General features: G+C 37.9%; 1 protein-coding gene across 10 annotated transcripts in view; it reads left to right on the top strand.

Annotated features, from left to right (window-relative positions):
- Positions 1 to 18047, top strand: part of NFIA (nuclear factor I A) — a 373107-nt gene that overhangs the window by 177271 nt on the left and 177789 nt on the right. For all 10 annotated transcript variants that reach the window (XM_077892018.1, XM_077892019.1, XM_077892017.1 and 7 more), the window contains exon 3: positions 15867 to 15932. In XM_077892018.1, coding sequence (XP_077748144.1) covers positions 15867 to 15932 — 66 coding nt within the window. The remainder of the gene's footprint in view (positions 1 to 15866; positions 15933 to 18047) is intronic.

Below are 18047 nucleotides of genomic sequence, written 5' to 3' on the forward strand. Positions count from 1 at the left end.
TTTTCTTTTGCCAGGTTTTGTATATGCTTTCTAAACCTGCAAGAGATTTTGCTTTTCCAGATTCAGACTTCTGATCTTTTTTATTTTTCAACAGAAATAGAAACTTATATTTAAATGTACTTGCATCATGTGGCCTGTTTGACATATCATGGTTACTTGAAAATGTTGAGTAACATTTGATGTTCTGCATGAATTTCTTCTCTGGGAGTCTTGTTCTATACTTTCTCTTCTTACGGAAATCGAGTTTGTGCCTTGAGAGTGCCACAAAAATGAGGTTTGTTGGGATGATGGAAAGCCATGTATAGGATTTTCTTTACATGGAAATCTTTTTTACTTTGTTTTGTTTTGCTCCCAATTACTGGGTAATACCAGCTTTTCTCAGGAAGGTTCCTGAGAGCCTGCCTCTACTCATTGTGGCATCAGTGTTTGTGCCCTTTGGAAGAATGCATTTTCCTATCTAACAGAGAGATGTTACTCTCTGCTAATTTGGGATTTTCTTTTTGCCTGTTTTTCAAATGAAATCCCTTCCAACCATATTTGTTTAAATTCTTCCCCCAGAAAGTCTAAGCATGTCCATACAATACTACAATGGCAATATTAAAACAACACTCTCTCTCTGAGTTTCAGGCCAGTTGGGAGAATATGTGGCAGCTGTGGTGGAGGCATGAAGCAGTTTTGTATGGTAAAGACTTACAGCTTTGTTGACTCCAGACATTTTTCCCTTTCTACAGGATTTCCATTTAGAGGGGAAAAGGAAATCATTAAATCATTAGGTTTGTTGTTAAGTAGAAAATAAAAGTGGGAAATGGAAACCAACTCAGTGATATTGTTGAAATCATTTGAGCGAAATGTTAACAAGAAAGAATCGTCCCTAAGTTACTAAATGAGAAAGTCTTATGAAATTATGTGCTATTTGTGGAGATGAATAGCCAGAATCAAAGGAAAAGAAAGAAAAACATTGTTCCCACGTAAAAGGGGTACAGATACTGTTCTGTCCATTCCCCAGGACTAACCTGAAAATTCAGAGATGCTCTGCAAGGAGTTATTTTACCCTTCACCACTGAAAAAGCTATTTTTTTACTTGTAACATTTCCCATGTGTGTTGCAAATAAAATTTCCTATCCCATTGGAAGAACTGCTATTACTGACCCCACTTCATAAGATACCACTTCTTTTGTTACTGCTTCCCTTTTTCTTTTTTTTCTTTCAATTGTTTCTCTCCCCCGTCCCCACTTATTGTTCATTTTTCTCTTCTAGTAACCAAAACATAAAACAGGACAGAGTTTAGAAAGCATACTCGTAGGTTTTAACCAAAAATGGTCTAGCCAGTGTTTTTTCTTTGCTTATCTTAAGATTGTAAATCTGAAAAGATGGCAGTGATATTGAAGTCACTGGGAACCAGAGGTCAGAGTCTTGGCTGTGGGAAGGCTACAGGGACTTAAATGCTGCTTCATGAAGCCCAGCAGGGTAGGGAGTAGAGGTGAAAGTGGGGGCATGATTGGCGGGTAGAACTGCTGGCTTGTGTTGTATACACTGGTCCCTATACCTCCCTTAAACTTTTACTTGAACATAGGCTCTCCACCATGACCAAAGATGTTGGAAAAACCATACATCCCAGGGATCTTTTTTGTTGACTATAAGACAAATACAGCAGCCATTTTTTACTTCTATAAATATCTACCTCCTCACCCCTGATAAATTTTGGAAAGGGTTCTAACTTAGAGAAACTCTATGGTACTACCCCTGATGGAAATGGAGTAAGTACTTTAAAAAAACAATTAGTGTACACTTTTCTAAGAGGTATGGAGTTGAATGAGTGGAATTCTTAGTCAACATTACGAGCTACCTTTGGACTGAATAAAAGTTCACAGTGCTTTTGCACACAGTAGGTGATCAATAAATGTTTGATGGGCTGAAATAAGCAAGCTTCTTCTAAGAATGACTAATTATTAGTCATTGCATAGAGTGGCGATGATTTTTAAATAAGGAATCAGAGTAAAGATCAAATCATCCCTTAGAATTTTTGATGAGGATTAGCTGTTGAAATAGCACCTATATTAGATTGCCCAGAACACATGATTTTTTAAATCAAAATAAATCCAGGTGACAAGAAACTCTTATTTTAAAAGCACATCCTGGGGGCCTTTGGGTGTCTCAGTTAAGTGTCTCCCTTTGTCACAAGTTGTGATCCTGGAGACCTGGGATCGAACCCTGTGGGGAGTCTACTTCTCCCTCTCCCTCTGCCCCTGTCCCCACTCCTTCTCACTTGCACTGTCTCTCTCTCAAATAAATAAATAAAATCTTTAAAAACAAACAAACAAATAAATAAATAAAAGCACATCCTGCAGATAATTCATTTGACTAATCTGACCCAGACTATCACTAGGCATTATAAGGAAGATAGTTTAATTTTAGGATTATTAATAAGCAAATTATTCATCCATACTGAGTTACTAAAATGGAAAATACTTATCCCTTACCCCAGCATCACCACAGAAAAGAATGTAGACTGTGTCCCAAAATGAAAACAAAAATGCGGATAGATGAACTTTAAATGAACACATGCACTCAACTGGTACCTAATTGTGTTCAAGTAATAGGACCCCACAATCACTGGTGGATTTCTGAAAGTTTTTCCGGATTTCAAAGCTATATGAGTGAATTCATGTGTTTTAATTATCTAGGTTTGTTTTTTTCTTGTTATGTATAATGTTTGCAGTTTTCTCATTTGTATCAACTCACACATTTTTGAAATTTTATAATTTAGTATAGTTTTGGTTATAGATTAAAGTTCACTGACTAATCTTTTTAGCATGTTCAACTGCTCCATGAGAGATACACAGAACTTGATGGCTTCCAAGTGTGGTTCAAACATCCAAAGCACTTGAGATTAGCACCATGTGAAGAAATTTTAAAATATTGTACTGCAATTAATTTTAAATAACTTAGCACTGCATATGTCAAGGAGAAAGCCGATAAGATCCAAAAGGAAACTCCTGAAAGTGAAATGATTCAGTACATTTAAATCATTTTATCTATCATAAAGACATAGAAGCAAAACATATATGATTATTTCTACTTGCAAAAGACTTGGGTGAATTGGTAGAGAATCAGATATCACTTGAGCTTTATTATGATACTATGGGAAGTCTGAGAACCATTTTTTGGCTGGGCAAGTGATAACTCCCCATATTCATGCATATTTGTTATAGGTTCAGAAACCAAATTATTAAGGAAAAGTTATTGTCAATGTGTATTTTAAAGATTATATAGGGGCACCTGGGCAGCTTAGTCAGTTAAGTGTCTGCCTTCAGCTCAGGTCATGATCTCAGGGTCCTAGGATGGAGCCCCCTGTCGGGCTCCCTGCTTCTCCCTCTCTAACCCTCTATGCCCCCCACCCCTGCCACTGCTTGTGCTTTCTCTCTCTTTCAAATAAATAAATAGAATCTATGTGTACACACACACATACATATGTATATATACATATATGTATATATGTATTTGTCTGAAATATTTTCTAACAAGTATTGTTTTAAATCCTAGGGCCTAGACCTAGACTAAATTCTTTAAGGATACCTTATTCAGTAGATCCTAAAACAGAATGTTTTCTGGTGCTCTGGATGACATGGTGGATCAAAGTCCAAAGAGAAAACATTGCTTATAGTCTTTTGTGGTCAGGGTTGGCCAAGTCACTTAAGATAAACATTTGCAACTCTTCATGGGCTATTTGTGGTCATTTATAAAGTAAAGAAGAGACCGTCTTTGACTTATAATAGCACTCATGTTTTTTTCTTTTTTTTCTAATTGTGCTTATGATTGGCAGTAAATAAGAAACTATCACCCAATCCCTTTTGATGGAATAGGGTCCTGGCCTTGAATGCCTTAAAAAGAACAACTGGATTGCTCATGATCTATTTCAAATTAGAATTCTAGGGCTGCAAAGAATCTTTACAATATACCTAAGACACCACCACCACCACCCACCACCCTGCAACACCCCATTCTGGCCCAGAAAGCAGGCCTTCTGACTTCTGTAGGGTCTTTCCTTACCGTGTGGGATATACCACCACCCAGTCTTGCAGTCTCTCCAAAGCCAGGGAATCCACCCAAAAACATCTATTGACATTTCCTAAGATAGATCCTTTGGTTTTTCATGACTCTAAAAGAGCTATTTTTTTCACTTTCTGATTTCAATTCCATTTTAACAAACATCTATTAGTACCTGTATGTTCCAGATACTGTGCTATCTGGCAATAAAAATAATGGGGCAGGAAATAAAAGTAGGTAATAAGTGTGATTCTTTCACCAGTTTATATACTTTAGAAAACCTGCTTCCGTGCAGTGTGCAGTTAGAGAATTATTGCTCTTATAATTTACAAGACATTTAAAATAATACCACTCAGTTCTCATAATCTTGAAACTCAGGCGTTTAAAAGATGAGGAGAAGCAATGGGGGCTTGCCCAGTTGCCCAGAGAGGCCTCAGATCCAGGCTTGCTAATACCTTTGCCTCCTTCACTTGGACCACAGCTTCATCAGTTAGAATTGTCCTTTCTGTTAAAAGGGAGGACACCAGGCCTGACTAGGAATAACATTTGGCACTACCCTAGGAAATTGTTTATATGGGGAAAATCTGATTCAAAAACACTCTTTTGGTATTTACGCCATGCCCAACAATGCCAATTATATAATTATAGCTCCTATTTCTCTTAAAAGGATTCAGCCTAAACCTCCTGTATCTAACTAAAAAAGTGAATCCCAGCCATTCTGCCAACAGTGAGCATCCAGGCTCTTGTAAATTTTGTTACAAGGCTACATTTAGTGGTACTGATTCCTGCTAACAGTAAGAGAATAAAAGCAATTAGGAGTGTGCACAATAACATGTTGCTGTACATTGATTTCACTAGGAGATAGGACTCAATCAAGAGGCGATGCTACAGAATCTTGATTATATTATTACTGTCTGGATAGATTGAAGGCTCCTTAAGAACAGAGTCCTTACCTTTTAATATTTTGTGTCTCTAGGTAGATAGGGTGAAAGGCACACAGTAGATGCATTAATGAATGCAACAACTTCATGAATGGAGTGGGTAGGCCCAAGGACAAGGAATTAAAAGGAAGCAATGCTGTTTCAGGAAACTGTTCCAGTGTTGTCCTTCCACCCCTTGGTTAGGAGTAGTGGTGTGAATACTGCTAGCACTGCAGAATCCCAGACTTGTCCAAAATCTCTACTTCTATCTCACACCAGGCGTGGAATTCATCACACGCTGATAGACAGTCCTGTTTTCTCAAATGCTTCAGGATAAAGACTAAACAGAAACAACAACAACAACAACAAACTTCCTGATTCACCCAACCACGGAACTTTAACCTTCCCATTAAGGTGTCTGTGTTTCTTAGGCAAATTGTTTACTATGCCCTTCTCCTGTTCTTTCACAGAATTATTTTCTGGTTATGGATTGATGGGGTCCGGTTGTCTCATTTTTGGAGTTCAGTAGTATAGTTAGTGGATTTGAGTCTCTTCCACTTATGTTTTCTCTGTGCCCCTTCATCTCTGGCCTCCCCCCACTTTAATCCCCTTCCCTCCTTTTTTTTTTTTTTTTTTGCCTCTCCAAGCAGGCAAATGTCACAGCACACCCACTACCTTGTCATCCAAAATTCCATGGGAGCCTGAGCTCTGGGGGTCTTCTTCTTGAGGCCTTAACCTTACTTTTAGACAGTTGTCATTATCTTTGTCTAAAGGTCATAGCTAAATTGAATAAAAGGAAAGCTGTGTTTTCCTGTCGATGCACAAAGGCAGTATTGACTTCCCTAATCCAGTTTGCTGAGGGGTGAGAGAATTAAATTAGATATCTAAGCACAGAAATTGAGAGCCTTTGAAAACAAAGATAAGGAGACAAGACTGTATTTTCCCTTTTCCTGGGAGCTCTGGACTCAAGATTTTGCAGGTGTGTCACCTGATCCATGGCTTGCATCGATCAAAACTGTGCCAATGCATATTTAATTAGCAAGGGGACCCTGGATGCATTATAGCCATCATCCCTATATTGAATGGACTGTCAGACTTTCTGCACACTTCTCCACCCCCACCCTCCCTTCCAGCCATGCCCCCTCCCTTGCCTCCTTGTTTGGGGAGCTTCTGCATTTTGTCTGAGCAGCTAAAAAGTTTCTTTGTTTTTAGCTGCTGATGCATACAGCACCACTGAGGAGAATACAAACAAGTAGAGTCCTAACGTGTTTATTTTGTCTAGGAAGACAAGCTAAACCAATTCAGTTCCTTTGGTAAGATTTTTCAAACCCTGTAGGAAACCAACACAAAAAACAAAAAGAAAAACACACTGTTCGATTCTTCATGTATAGATTTTTCTTTTTTAAAGATTTGGTTATATTAGGATTAAAAAGAAAAAAAAAGAGGATTCCAGGATAAATAATAAGAGGATTAAAGAATACTTTTTATTATGAGAGAAAAGTATTTTCTTTTTAAAAAACCTGTCTTTTCATCATGACATGAACAATTTTAAAAAATTTACCAGTTCAATTTGCATGATAAAATTCACCATTTTTGCCTGAGTCTATCATGCCTGTAGGAGATACGGTGAATGTAGAAAAGTTATTTAAGATAGAAGATGGGCAAAAAGTTAGAACTCTATGATTCTTTTTTTTTTTTTTTTTTTTTTTTAAGTTTCAAAGGTTTCATGGGAGCTTCTACTGGTGGGGATTCTTAAAGTGAGAGGAGGTTTGGAGTTTTGCCTCAGACAGGTTATTTCATGGGATTATGGTCACCGTTCATTTTCACACAGGTTACAAAGCCTGAATACCCAGACAGAGTGTTGTCTGATAAACAGATGTATTGCACCAAGTCTGCTTAGAATAAAGAGCAACAGACTGTGAGCACATGTTTAGGACTCATTTAAACTAATCAGCATAGTCTAGCTCATAGTTCTGTCTCTAGTCTACTTTTGAGGTAGCTTCTTGCTGGTAAAGTAACAAGGAATTTTTTTTTTCCTTGCTCCAATTTGCTGCAGAGACTCATGGGAAATCATTTGCATACATCTTGTTACAAAGACTGACTACTTCCTGGCTTAGACAAAGTGTTGCCTGATAAACAGACTTAACACACAAATGTCTGTCTGGAATAAACAACGGCAAGCTGAGATTTACATTTCCATTATCAGAGATAATCTCTTTCCCAGTATATGGGAATTAACCTTTTCTTTTACACCAGGTCTGTGATGCTGGTGTTTTATATCAGAATCATATCATGTGTGGGTTGGGTCTGATTTTTAAAAAGAAACAAACTCATTTGGGTGGGAAGATTTATGTTGCAGTGGTAAATGTACAATTTTTTTTTTGGAGCGGGGGAGAAAACCAGGTTTTCTTGTATAATTTTATTTGAGTTTATCAACAATCCTGTTAAGTTAGGCAAGGTAGCAATTAGTGTCCCCATTTTAGAGATGAAGAAACTGAGATCAAGAGCAGTTAAATTATATAGTTGAGATTTTTTAACACCTTTTTTTTATTTCTTACTCCTTTCAGTAGTAAAATATGAATGCAAAAAAAGCTAATACTTAGTGAACACCCCAAACTTAAATAGCATAGATGGTTCCCCTTAACAGAGGGTATTTTGTTATTGTAAGAAATTTCTTTATGGTTATTCAGATACAAGAAAATAATGCATCTAGACTGTGACTCAACTATGCATCATTTTCATTTGACACACTTGTTTTAATAACATGAAAGTATGCAGGGGAATTTTCTATTTAAAGTTGTATAGATGAGGGGATCCCTGGGTGGCTCAGCAGTTTAGCGCCTGCCTTTGGCCCAGGGCGCGATCCTGGAGACCCGGGATCGAGTCCCACATCGGGCTCCCAGCATGGAGCCTGCTTCTCCCTCCTCCTGTGTCTCTGCCTCTCTCTCTCTCTCTCTCTCTCTATCATAAATAAATAAATAAATAATAAAGTTAAAAAAAAATAAAGTTGTATAGATGACTATGTGAGTAGTCTTCAAGTATATGTTCTTTTATTTAAGAACTCCAACAACTTAGTTGTAATTAATTTTGTTTGTGAAAAAAGTGACTAAAAAAGGGATGTGTTGGCTTTTTAAGCAGGTCTTTGTTTACACATGAGTAGGTAGGTGACCAAGTTGACTTATTAGTAACCTTGGAGTTCTGAATTGATCAGCAGGTTACCATCACATTTCCTGTTGTGGGAAAAACAAAACTCAAAATGATTGTCTAAATATCATAGTTTATTTTAGTCACAGACCCTTGTCAAAGAACATGTAAGAGATTATAAATTTAGTGTCATGTTTGCAAATCTTGTATCATCTCCATATTCTTGCTATTGACTTTATGTATAACTTTATTGAAAAGCTGATCATTACTTGAAATCAGCCTCATGCAAAGATTGAAGGTTTAAGATTGAGTCATTTTGTCGTTACTTTCAGAGTGACTGAGTTTGTAATTTTTAAAGCTTAGAAATGATTCCCCTTCACTGTCATAACACAATAGTTACGCCATTTTATTTTTTTCCCCAACGTGTTAAAGCTATATCATTCTGCAACCTCCTTGTGCACATAGAAAAATAACACATTTATGAGTAGGTGATAAGACAGTTGACTCACTCTTCAACCTAAACGGTCTCATCATCATACACAGTCCCGACTAAACAGATGGGCTCTGAATACCAGTACTAATGCCAAAAACTCTAATTCTTGCAAATTTAATATTTCACAAATTCTTCAGGAAGACATTTTAAAAAAAAAGTTTCAAGAAAAAAAATTGTAGTAACCTAGATTATGTAACACTCTTGAGTATGCCCTGAAAATGCAATCTAGGGGGCTAAGAGGTAGAGATCTCCTGAGCAGCTGGCAGCCCCCAGGGTGGTCTGGTGAGCCCTTCCAAGTCACTGCTGCATGAACACAAGCCTTCCCCCTCTGTCTGAGTCTGGATTAGCGATGAGGAAGGCCCACATGTGTATATTAGCCTAATTCTGTTGGAACTAGGGCTTTTCCTCTGACTGCATCTCTCCTTCTCCCTTCTGGTGAAAGACTTGCTCTGCATACTTTGGTTACTGTGGTTATCACGCACACACACATCCATACAAACACTCAGTTCTAGCTTAGTGAGAAAGTTCTGGAGATCAAAGTTTGTATTTTAAATACAATAAAGATCAAACTTCCCATTTAGAGGACCATGGAATGTGTCCATTTTTAAAGCTAAGAAAACCTTTATGGTGTGATGCACCATGTGATTTATCTGTGTTGAAAACTAGGTTATTGTATGTTAATTTTTCATTAAGTGGGTCATGACTGTGTACATTAATTGACATTAAATATTGGTTCGGTTATTCACTGAGCTTAAAGGATTTTATCTATTCTCTGGAAAGCTGATAATAATTGAATATATTGAGTGGCCCCAGATTGAATGATAGTATTATAAATTTCTGTTTGTTCTTTTTCCAGACCATGATGGATAATGCTAGATTTAGCCGATGGTATTGTATTCATCAGTGTTCACATGTAAGCTGCAAATTGTGTATACATACACCGACATTTTACATTCTCAGATAAAGGTTTTTCAAATATTTCCTCACACCTCAGTCTTTAAGGTCATGGTCATACTGGGAAAAAATAGATATCAGCCTTAAATATTATGAAACCTTATAATATTTCTTTTGTAGCTATAGCTATGATGGCTAATAAGCAAATGTGACTATCATAACAATTTGACCTTCCAGATTTCTTCACTATCATAACATATGTGATACTGGATGGTCACAGTAGAGTAATTCTAAACCTTACACTAGTAATCAGAAGGAGAACTATTTTTCCATTATAACATCATGGACGTAGAAAAAAATGAATCTTGGTGTGTTTTGGCCCGACTCTTTTGTGAAGAACTCTGTCTTCCTGAACCATAAGAAACAAAACTTACTAAATTTTGAAAGTCTTTAAGGGCTACAATTATGTAGTGTAACTATTAATTATATTCAGAGTATAATCACCCCTATTCCTTATTTTCTTTTCTTCCAGAAATACTCCTCTAACTCTTCATTTATTTGCAGCCAAGTACTCATTCCCGTCTTTGCCTTTTCTTTTCACATCACAAAAAACTCCAATTTTTTTTAGATGAAATTTTCATTTGATTTCATTCATTTAACTAACTCATTTTTGTTCCTGAGCACCTTCTGGCTTTTTCATACCACCTTTAAATTAGGGAGATTTGGGGGCACCTGGGTGGCTCAGTGGTTGAGTGTCTGCCTTTGGCTCAGATGGTGATCCCTGGGTCCCAGGATTGAGTCCCACCTCAGGCTCCCCACATGGAGCCTGCTTCTCCCTCTGCCTATGTCTCTGCTCTCTCTGTGTGTCTCTCATAAATAAATACAATTAAAAAAATAAATAAATAAATTGGGGAGATTTCAGACCAGACATAGAAGTTTAATAAAAGCTTTTCCAACTTCATTTTTAGCCAAATCATTCTCTGGTAGGGAGGTTGAAACCTCGGCTGAATCATTTTCCTGGTAGAACCAGAATTTGTACTGTTATGGTCCATAGACTTCTGTTGATACCATGATAACTGAATGCGAATTACATTGGTTTGCATCAGAAGGGGAAGGGTTCTTCACCACCCCCCCCACCCCCCCAGCTCTCCTTCCTTTTATCAGTTGTTCACGACAGCAGTGCTTGGGATTTTGAGGCCCTCTTCAGGTGTCAGAGTATGGCAAATTTCTCTCAGCTTTGTGTTTTTTGAATGTGTGGAAAGGTCCTCTGTTACCTGGCATTTTAGACCGCACACATTTTGGGGGGCCCTCCCACATGCCTGTCACTGTCCTCAGCTCCTGTTATTCCAAGGAGCCTCTTGTGGTGTGTTGGCCAGGGGACCATAGGAGGTGACTGTCTGCAACTGCTAAACACTAAGCAAGGTTTCTCACATGTAGGCCAGAGGGATGTGCCAATCTCTCCCTTGCCAGGCCCCATGAAGGGGAATATCAAGCAGAGATAAAGGCCTTTTCTGCCTTCCTTCCTCATTTTGTGAGTCCCAGTCCCCCTTAGGTGTGACTTTGGTACAATTTTCAGTCGCTGGCAATGACCCCGTGTTAGAAAGCTGAACAACAGGTTCATCTTATTGAAAATTCATCTTTTAGTTCAGCAATTAGTGAATCCTTGGCTGGACTTGGCACCTTGGAAGGCCCTGGGGGTAAGACAAGAGTCAGAAAGGAACTCTTCGGATGCCTGGGTGGCTTAGTTGGTTAAGCGTCTTCCTTCAACTCAGGTCATGACCTGAGGGTCCTGGGATTCAGCCCCGTGTCAGGCTCCCTGCACAGTGGGGAGCTTGCTTCTCCTTCTCCCTCTGCCTACTTGTGCTCTCTCTCTCTGTGTCAAATAAGTAAATAAAAATCTTTAAAAAAAGGAAGGGCACTTAGGTGGCTCAGTGGTTGAGCATCTGCCTTTGGCCCAGGGCATGATCCCTAGGTCCTGGGATCTAGTCCCACATCTGGCTCCCGATAGGGAGCCTGCTTCTCCCTCTCTCCTTGTCTCTGCCTCTCTCTCTCTCTCTCTCTCTGTGTGTGTGTGTGTGTGTGTGTGTGTGTGTGTCTCATAAATAAATAAATAAGATCTTAAAAAAAAAGAATTCTTTTCTTACAGAACTTGATTCTCATAGGAGATCATTTAAGATCACCTTAGTGTAACACAGAGTAAATCACACAACAGGAGATGTATATACAATGAAGGGAACTAGAGAGGAGAACGTTTAACAGTGTGTCAAGCACAGGGAAGATTTAGCAACATGCCACCTTTGCTTCATGTCTATAGAATGTGAACTACAGGGAAGTAAAGTCTCTATTTTTTACCTGCCTCGTTTGACCGTATTGACATGTCTTTGACATTCTTCCCCTTTCCCAGTAGGAATGTTCTCTGGAAGCCCATGCTGAGGGGGAGCAGAACTCAGATTGGGACAACTGCATGTGTGGATCAGTAGCAAATCCAGTACAAGGTTTCTGTTCATTGCACAAGCTTATGGAAGCGGCGACTGATATGTAGGCATTAGGATTTATTTTATTCCTTTCCCCAGTGATTATATCGATAGTAAAATATCTTTGTCTGAGTACTCCCGCAATATAGCTGTAGGCGCCATAAAAATGCATAGATAGATGGCTACAAGTTCAATTAAGAGGTCTCAACCCAGCCTCCCATATGCAAACCCTGTCTATTTTAGGTTTAAATTTTTCCTCATAAATTTTTTAAAAACCAAAAGAAACATTGCTTTTCAAGGTTAGGTTGATGTCTAAGATTCCTTAAACAAAAAGGTAGTCCCTAGATGGGGAAAAAAAATGATGACCCTAATGTATTTCCTCACAATAGCATTTCCAACTCCATCATTTAAACACACTTTAAATAATATTCTCTTCATTGTAACATACAAATCTTCTGGCTTTCAACCAGGGAACTAGAGGAAGTCATGCCAGATATAAGATTGAAGCTATGAGATATGGCATCCAATTCCATGCAGTTGCGTCTGTTATTCTGGGGCTTCTAATTCTTTCAGGAGGTGGGAATCAATGGACCATGTAGAAATTGTCCAAAAAAATAAGCTATGAAGTTAACCTAGACTTCTGACCTTGGCAGGTCTCTACCAAGTATGAAAAAGAAAAGTAAGTTAATTGTTAACCTTCATGATCGTGTTTCAGTGTACATGCTTAAGAGAACAATCGTTCATTTATATCAATTATGTATGGGTAGAAATTAATTTGCAATTCTGGTCGGCTCCATGCTTAACAGCATCGGTGACCATTTGCAATAACTGGGAAAGTGTCCATGCATCCTCAGTGTAGAATAAAGCCCTGGGGAGTGCCTGGGTGGCTCAGTCTGCCTTTAGCTCAGGTCATGATCCCAGGGTCCTGGGATCAAGCCCTGCATTGGGCTCTCTGCTCAGCAGGGAGTTGCTTCTCCCTCTCTTCCCTGTTTGTGCTATCTCAGTTGCACAAAAAGGAAAAAAGAATATAGCTGCGGGACAGGGCAGTTCTGTTCCTTGTTGGTTCAAAAAAGAAAGGAATTAAACTGCCTGGGGTTGAAAGTAACTGCTGAAATTTTTGGAACATTTAAATTTTCTTGTAGATTTTTGGCTCTGCCTATTCCTTACCAGGATAGTGTGTTTTAGTATGCTGTCCTCGGTGGACAGCAGTGTCTCTAGCTTTTGAAAAAAACTGGAGAAATTAAATTCTGTTTCCAGTTTGGCTAGATGCCTCCCCCAGTGTGTGTATCTGAGCTTTCAGAAGAGCGCTGCAGCCCCTTTCACACCAACTCTGAGTCTTTTCTTGCCTCTCAGTTTATTTGCTGCTTTTTCTCCTTCTGTAGCTTGGAATTTTAAACTTTGAACACACCTGCAGGCATCTTTTGTTGCTGTTCAAGTTTTCTATAATCATGTCATATTTCAATGAAGATAGGATGGTGAACCAAGTGGAAAGGAAAAGTAAAAAGAAGTAGTCCACTTTCATATTATTAAAAACATTTTTTAATCTCCTTATCCTTCTTGTTTTAAATCAGCGGATAAATATCAGAAAAATAATTGGCCTTTGTATATTTGAATCAATTGAGATGAAAAAATGTTCTTCTGTTTGTTCGAAGTGATTAATCCTAAGGATATATCTAGAAGAAGAGCATCGGCAAAGCTATCATATTTCCACCAGTTAGGTTTGCTGGTATTACTGCAACAACATAAGTGTTCTGTTTGGCAGAATTTTATGCATCATTTTTGGAATGAGATCAGAAAGAATTTTAACTTTCCCTGAAACAAAATTATGTATTTTTAAATTTTTAATTATAAATATTAATGGTTTAACATTTTCTTGGACAAAAATAATAAAGGTATGCCTTTCTCCTAAAATGATGTTGAAATAGTTCTCAGACTAGTTTATAATTTTATTTTATTTTATTTTATTTTTAATTTTTATTTATTTATGATAGTCACACACAGAGAGAGAGAGAGAGAGAGAGAGGCAGAGACACAGGCAGAGGGAGAAGCAGGCTCCATGCACCAGGAGCCTGACGTGGGATTCGATCCCGGGTCTCCAGGATTGTGCCTTGGGCCAAAGGCAGGCGCCAAACCACTGCGCCACCCAGGGATCCCTATAATTTTAATGGCAAAATTGTAGGATATTTTTTTAGAAAAAGAGGAGGTAGTCCTATTTTTTCATTGTTCACTACAAAATTAGTATTAGTTTATGGGGTTAAAAAGTCAAATATGGTCCAATATAACTTTGCAGTTCCAATTTTCAGTGCAGCCTCCATATTTCATTTCAGGGATCATCCTAAAGGATTTATCTCAAGTTTTTTTTGACCTGTCATGCTTTTATGTTTTCACTATGACAATTGTTACAAAATGATAAAGACTATCATGTTGCCAGACTTAAATAAAAATTCACACTTCATGTCTTTTGTTATTTGTTCCTTTGGATCAGCATAGATTTTTTTGTTGTAGTCACCAGGTTAAGATCATCTGAAAACTTAAAGATAGACATTTTCCTAATAGTACTTCCCTATAATTAAAACCCTCATTTGCTTAAAAGCAGGGAGCCTTTCTAAAGTAATAAATTAGCATTTCTCGACCTAGGGTCACTAGGAGTGCTACTTCTTTTTGCAAATATCTCCAAGAAAGAGAATAGTAATGCTATACCTCTGTTGAAATAGAAGTAATATTTTCAGTTTAATCACAGTTAAGTATCATGACCTTTTGATCTTGCACTGAACTTCTTGCTAAAATGTGGTCAAATTTTAGATAGCCGATTCTAACCCTGTGTAGCCAAGGTAAAAATTATTAACCATACTTTCCATAGATATAGAACTTTTTCTAAAAAAATATTTTGTTTTTAAATAATGTTCTATACTGTTTCAAAGTCTCCGACTGTTTCAAGCACAAAAATTTACCCTAGAAATATTTTGCCTGATTTTTGTTTCCTCCCTCCAAAAAATGTCTAAGTATGTTTACTTCTAATTCTGTGAAATTCTTTTCTTTTGCTCTAACTTAATTTTATCTCATTTTTAAAATTAAATGTTATTTTGTAAAAAAAACAAATCCCATTTAGAAAATAACTGAATTAATTGTTTTAGTTTGAAAATAATCGTGGTTTTTGGTTTTGGGTTTTTTATATAAATGGAGTCCTGTGAAGGTGTGCAAGAACCTGTTTTTTGCAAACAAGTCCTCTTAGGAGCTCCCAAGGACATCAGTACAAGAGGAAAACTGTACTTATAAAGTGGAGGAAACATGGCCCCTTCAGAAAGATGCCTTGGAGTTATCCTGTGATTTCAAGTAAATGCGCTAGAATATTAGGACTCTTGTATTTGGTGGTGTTAGTCTGCATGGCGTGTTGCTGTAGCACAGAGCTAAATATCAACAGAACTTGTTACTGTTGTTTGAGTTGCTTTTTATATACCAACTTCAAAATATGTTTTGACACTTTATTATGTTCTGAATCAAGCTTCAGATGTGTGTAATGAAGGATGAAGTCTTTATCAGACTCTAGTGTATAAATAATGGAGAAGAGCAGTTTAGAAATGGTTTCTCTGTAAGAGAATAGTTTCTGAAGAGTTTCAAGTTATGATCCTGGCTCAAGGCAGACGCTACTGCTGAAGGCATATCCAGAATGGAGCATCCTCTCTAGAGGCACAGGCTGCTCTTGCTGCTTTTCTCTCTCCTTTTTTTACCTTCCTCCCTTCCCCTACTCCCCTCCCCCCACCTCATTCATCTTGTCATTTCTATAACATCCTCATTCCTAGTTTACATGCTGAACCTTTTGAGAAAGTCTGGCACCTCTGATCCACTTTCCCTCACAGACCCTGTAATTTTTGGCTGTATTTTTATGTTTTTCAGATTCAAGTCAATCTGAAAGTCCCAGCCAGCCAAGTGATGCTGACATTAAGGACCAGCCAGAAAATGGTAAGTTTAGTTGGGGACTCTAGCTGCTGCTCTCAGAGTCCAGCAGTGGCCAGGAGCCAACCAAGGACAAGGGTTTTTGAAGTCTGCCCTGTGGGCAGCTCACAGTAGGAACAACTTCGATGACTCAAGGAGTTCTCTGGATCATTCTAGCAGTCAAGCCCTCCTCCACCCCCGCTCCCAAACATCATCAAGAACTTTAGTCCCCAAGAACATCGATGACTCTGGGAGGTAGGGTTGGTTTACCAAATCAGAATCTTTTGCAGCACAAGGGAGGAGGCACTGCCTCTCTTGTTTCATTTCTCGTTCCTTCTAAGGTGACAAATGCCCCTCGACCTTCTTCGCTGGTGAATTAAGGGTACTGACTGATAAATATGTTTGTGGCCTTTCACAGCTCAACCCTTTCCTAATTGCTTTCATAAAATGAACTCTGCCTTTGAAGGATTTTCCACTTTCAGTTGTCTGAAATAAAACAGTAAAGGTACCTGACAGTATTACCTTCCTAAATTATGTAATAATATAAACTTTCTGTCTCAGAAACTTGATTAACATAGAATGCATGTTTATATACAAAATAATAGTATCCAGTAAAATACTAGCTCTGCGGTATGCACTCCAAGTACAAAACAGATTGTTATAGGTTGAAATTTAAGATTGAGTAAAACTATCAGTTTCAGAAAAAACTGAGAAGTGAATTTGCAGTCCCTATCATATACTATACATTGTACTGTGCTTTTTTACTGTGTACCTTCATGGATATCATCTCATGAAATTCCAGAGTGTTCTTCCTCAGTGATACAATGAAAGATTCTAATTGGGAGGCTTGACCTTGAGGGCCCTGTGAAGGGCATATAGCATCATGGTTAAAATTTTGAGTTGTAGCATCAACCTGCTTTCAAATTCTGCCTCTGCTATTTCTTACCTTTGTAATATTGAATAGGTTATTTAACCTCTCAGGGTATAAAATTACTCCTCATCTTTAAAATAGTATGGTCATAATGTATTACTAATAGCCTACCTGTTGAAGAGCTAAATAAAATGCACATATTCATATAGTTTATTAAAAAAAATTATTGACTCCTCAATGTTACTACTTACTTTTCTTGTCAGTATCATCCGTACCATATTGGTTTTTCATTTACTTAGAATGACCTCATTCCTTTGGTCACTCTTTTATTGTTCTATACATTTTTCTGTTTTGATCTCCATCTGATCTTTTGGAAAAGATAAGGTAAACTGAATTCTGTCAGTATCATGGGATGGGGGATTTTTACCACATGAGATACCCTCTCCTAATTTTTTTCAGGATCTGTTTCATTTTCCAAGCCTGGGAAATTCTTGATAACATTGGTGGATTCTGACATCAAATATGGACTCTGGCTGTCCCTCTTCTTTTCTGGTGTTTCAGTGGTAGTTTCCTTATCAAAGTTGTCTCTTCAAAGCAAGCATAAGGAAGGAGAGAACCCCGAAGTCTTGTTTTTAGTGACATTAACAGTACATCTTATTTTTTGTTGACATTTTTAAAGGGATACTTATACATTAGTTTCATCCTCTGTTTCCATCTGGTATCTGATCCATGAGGAATCACTTACCAGTGATACCTTAAATGTTTCATTTTTCTAGATTATACTTAAATATAACCTGCCTGAAGTAGTGTCCAGAGATACTCATTTTATCCTCAATTCATTTTTAAAAATTTGTGGGTTGTCCGGGTATGTGGTTCGCATACTTGGGTCTGGCCACCCCTTTCACAGACCTGCAATTCATCTGTCTTCATAAAATGGCCGACAAGCTGTTCACATGCAAATATAAATTGAGGCCTGGCATGCCTTTCTGGAGCTGTCTGTATACCGATATTGTGCGTTTCCCATTCCAAAAAGCAACCAGGATCGAGCCTGGATTTTTCGGCCAAAGGCACAGAAATATTAGCCAAGTTCATATTAACCCCAGATTACTTGGGGCTACTTCAAGGATTCACGATACCATTTAGGGGTTGGGGGGAGGGGATAGGGGAGGATTGTGTGAGTTCAAAGAAAGCATTAATATCTGGGAGAGAAAGTAGTAAGTTCCTCTGTTTCAAATTTCTATTTATTTCAAAGAAAAAGAAGTAGAGGCTGC

Source organism: Canis aureus, chromosome 3, assembly GCF_053574225.1.
Source record: "Canis aureus isolate CA01 chromosome 3, VMU_Caureus_v.1.0, whole genome shotgun sequence".
NCBI classification, from domain to species: Eukaryota; Metazoa; Chordata; class Mammalia; order Carnivora; family Canidae; genus Canis; species Canis aureus.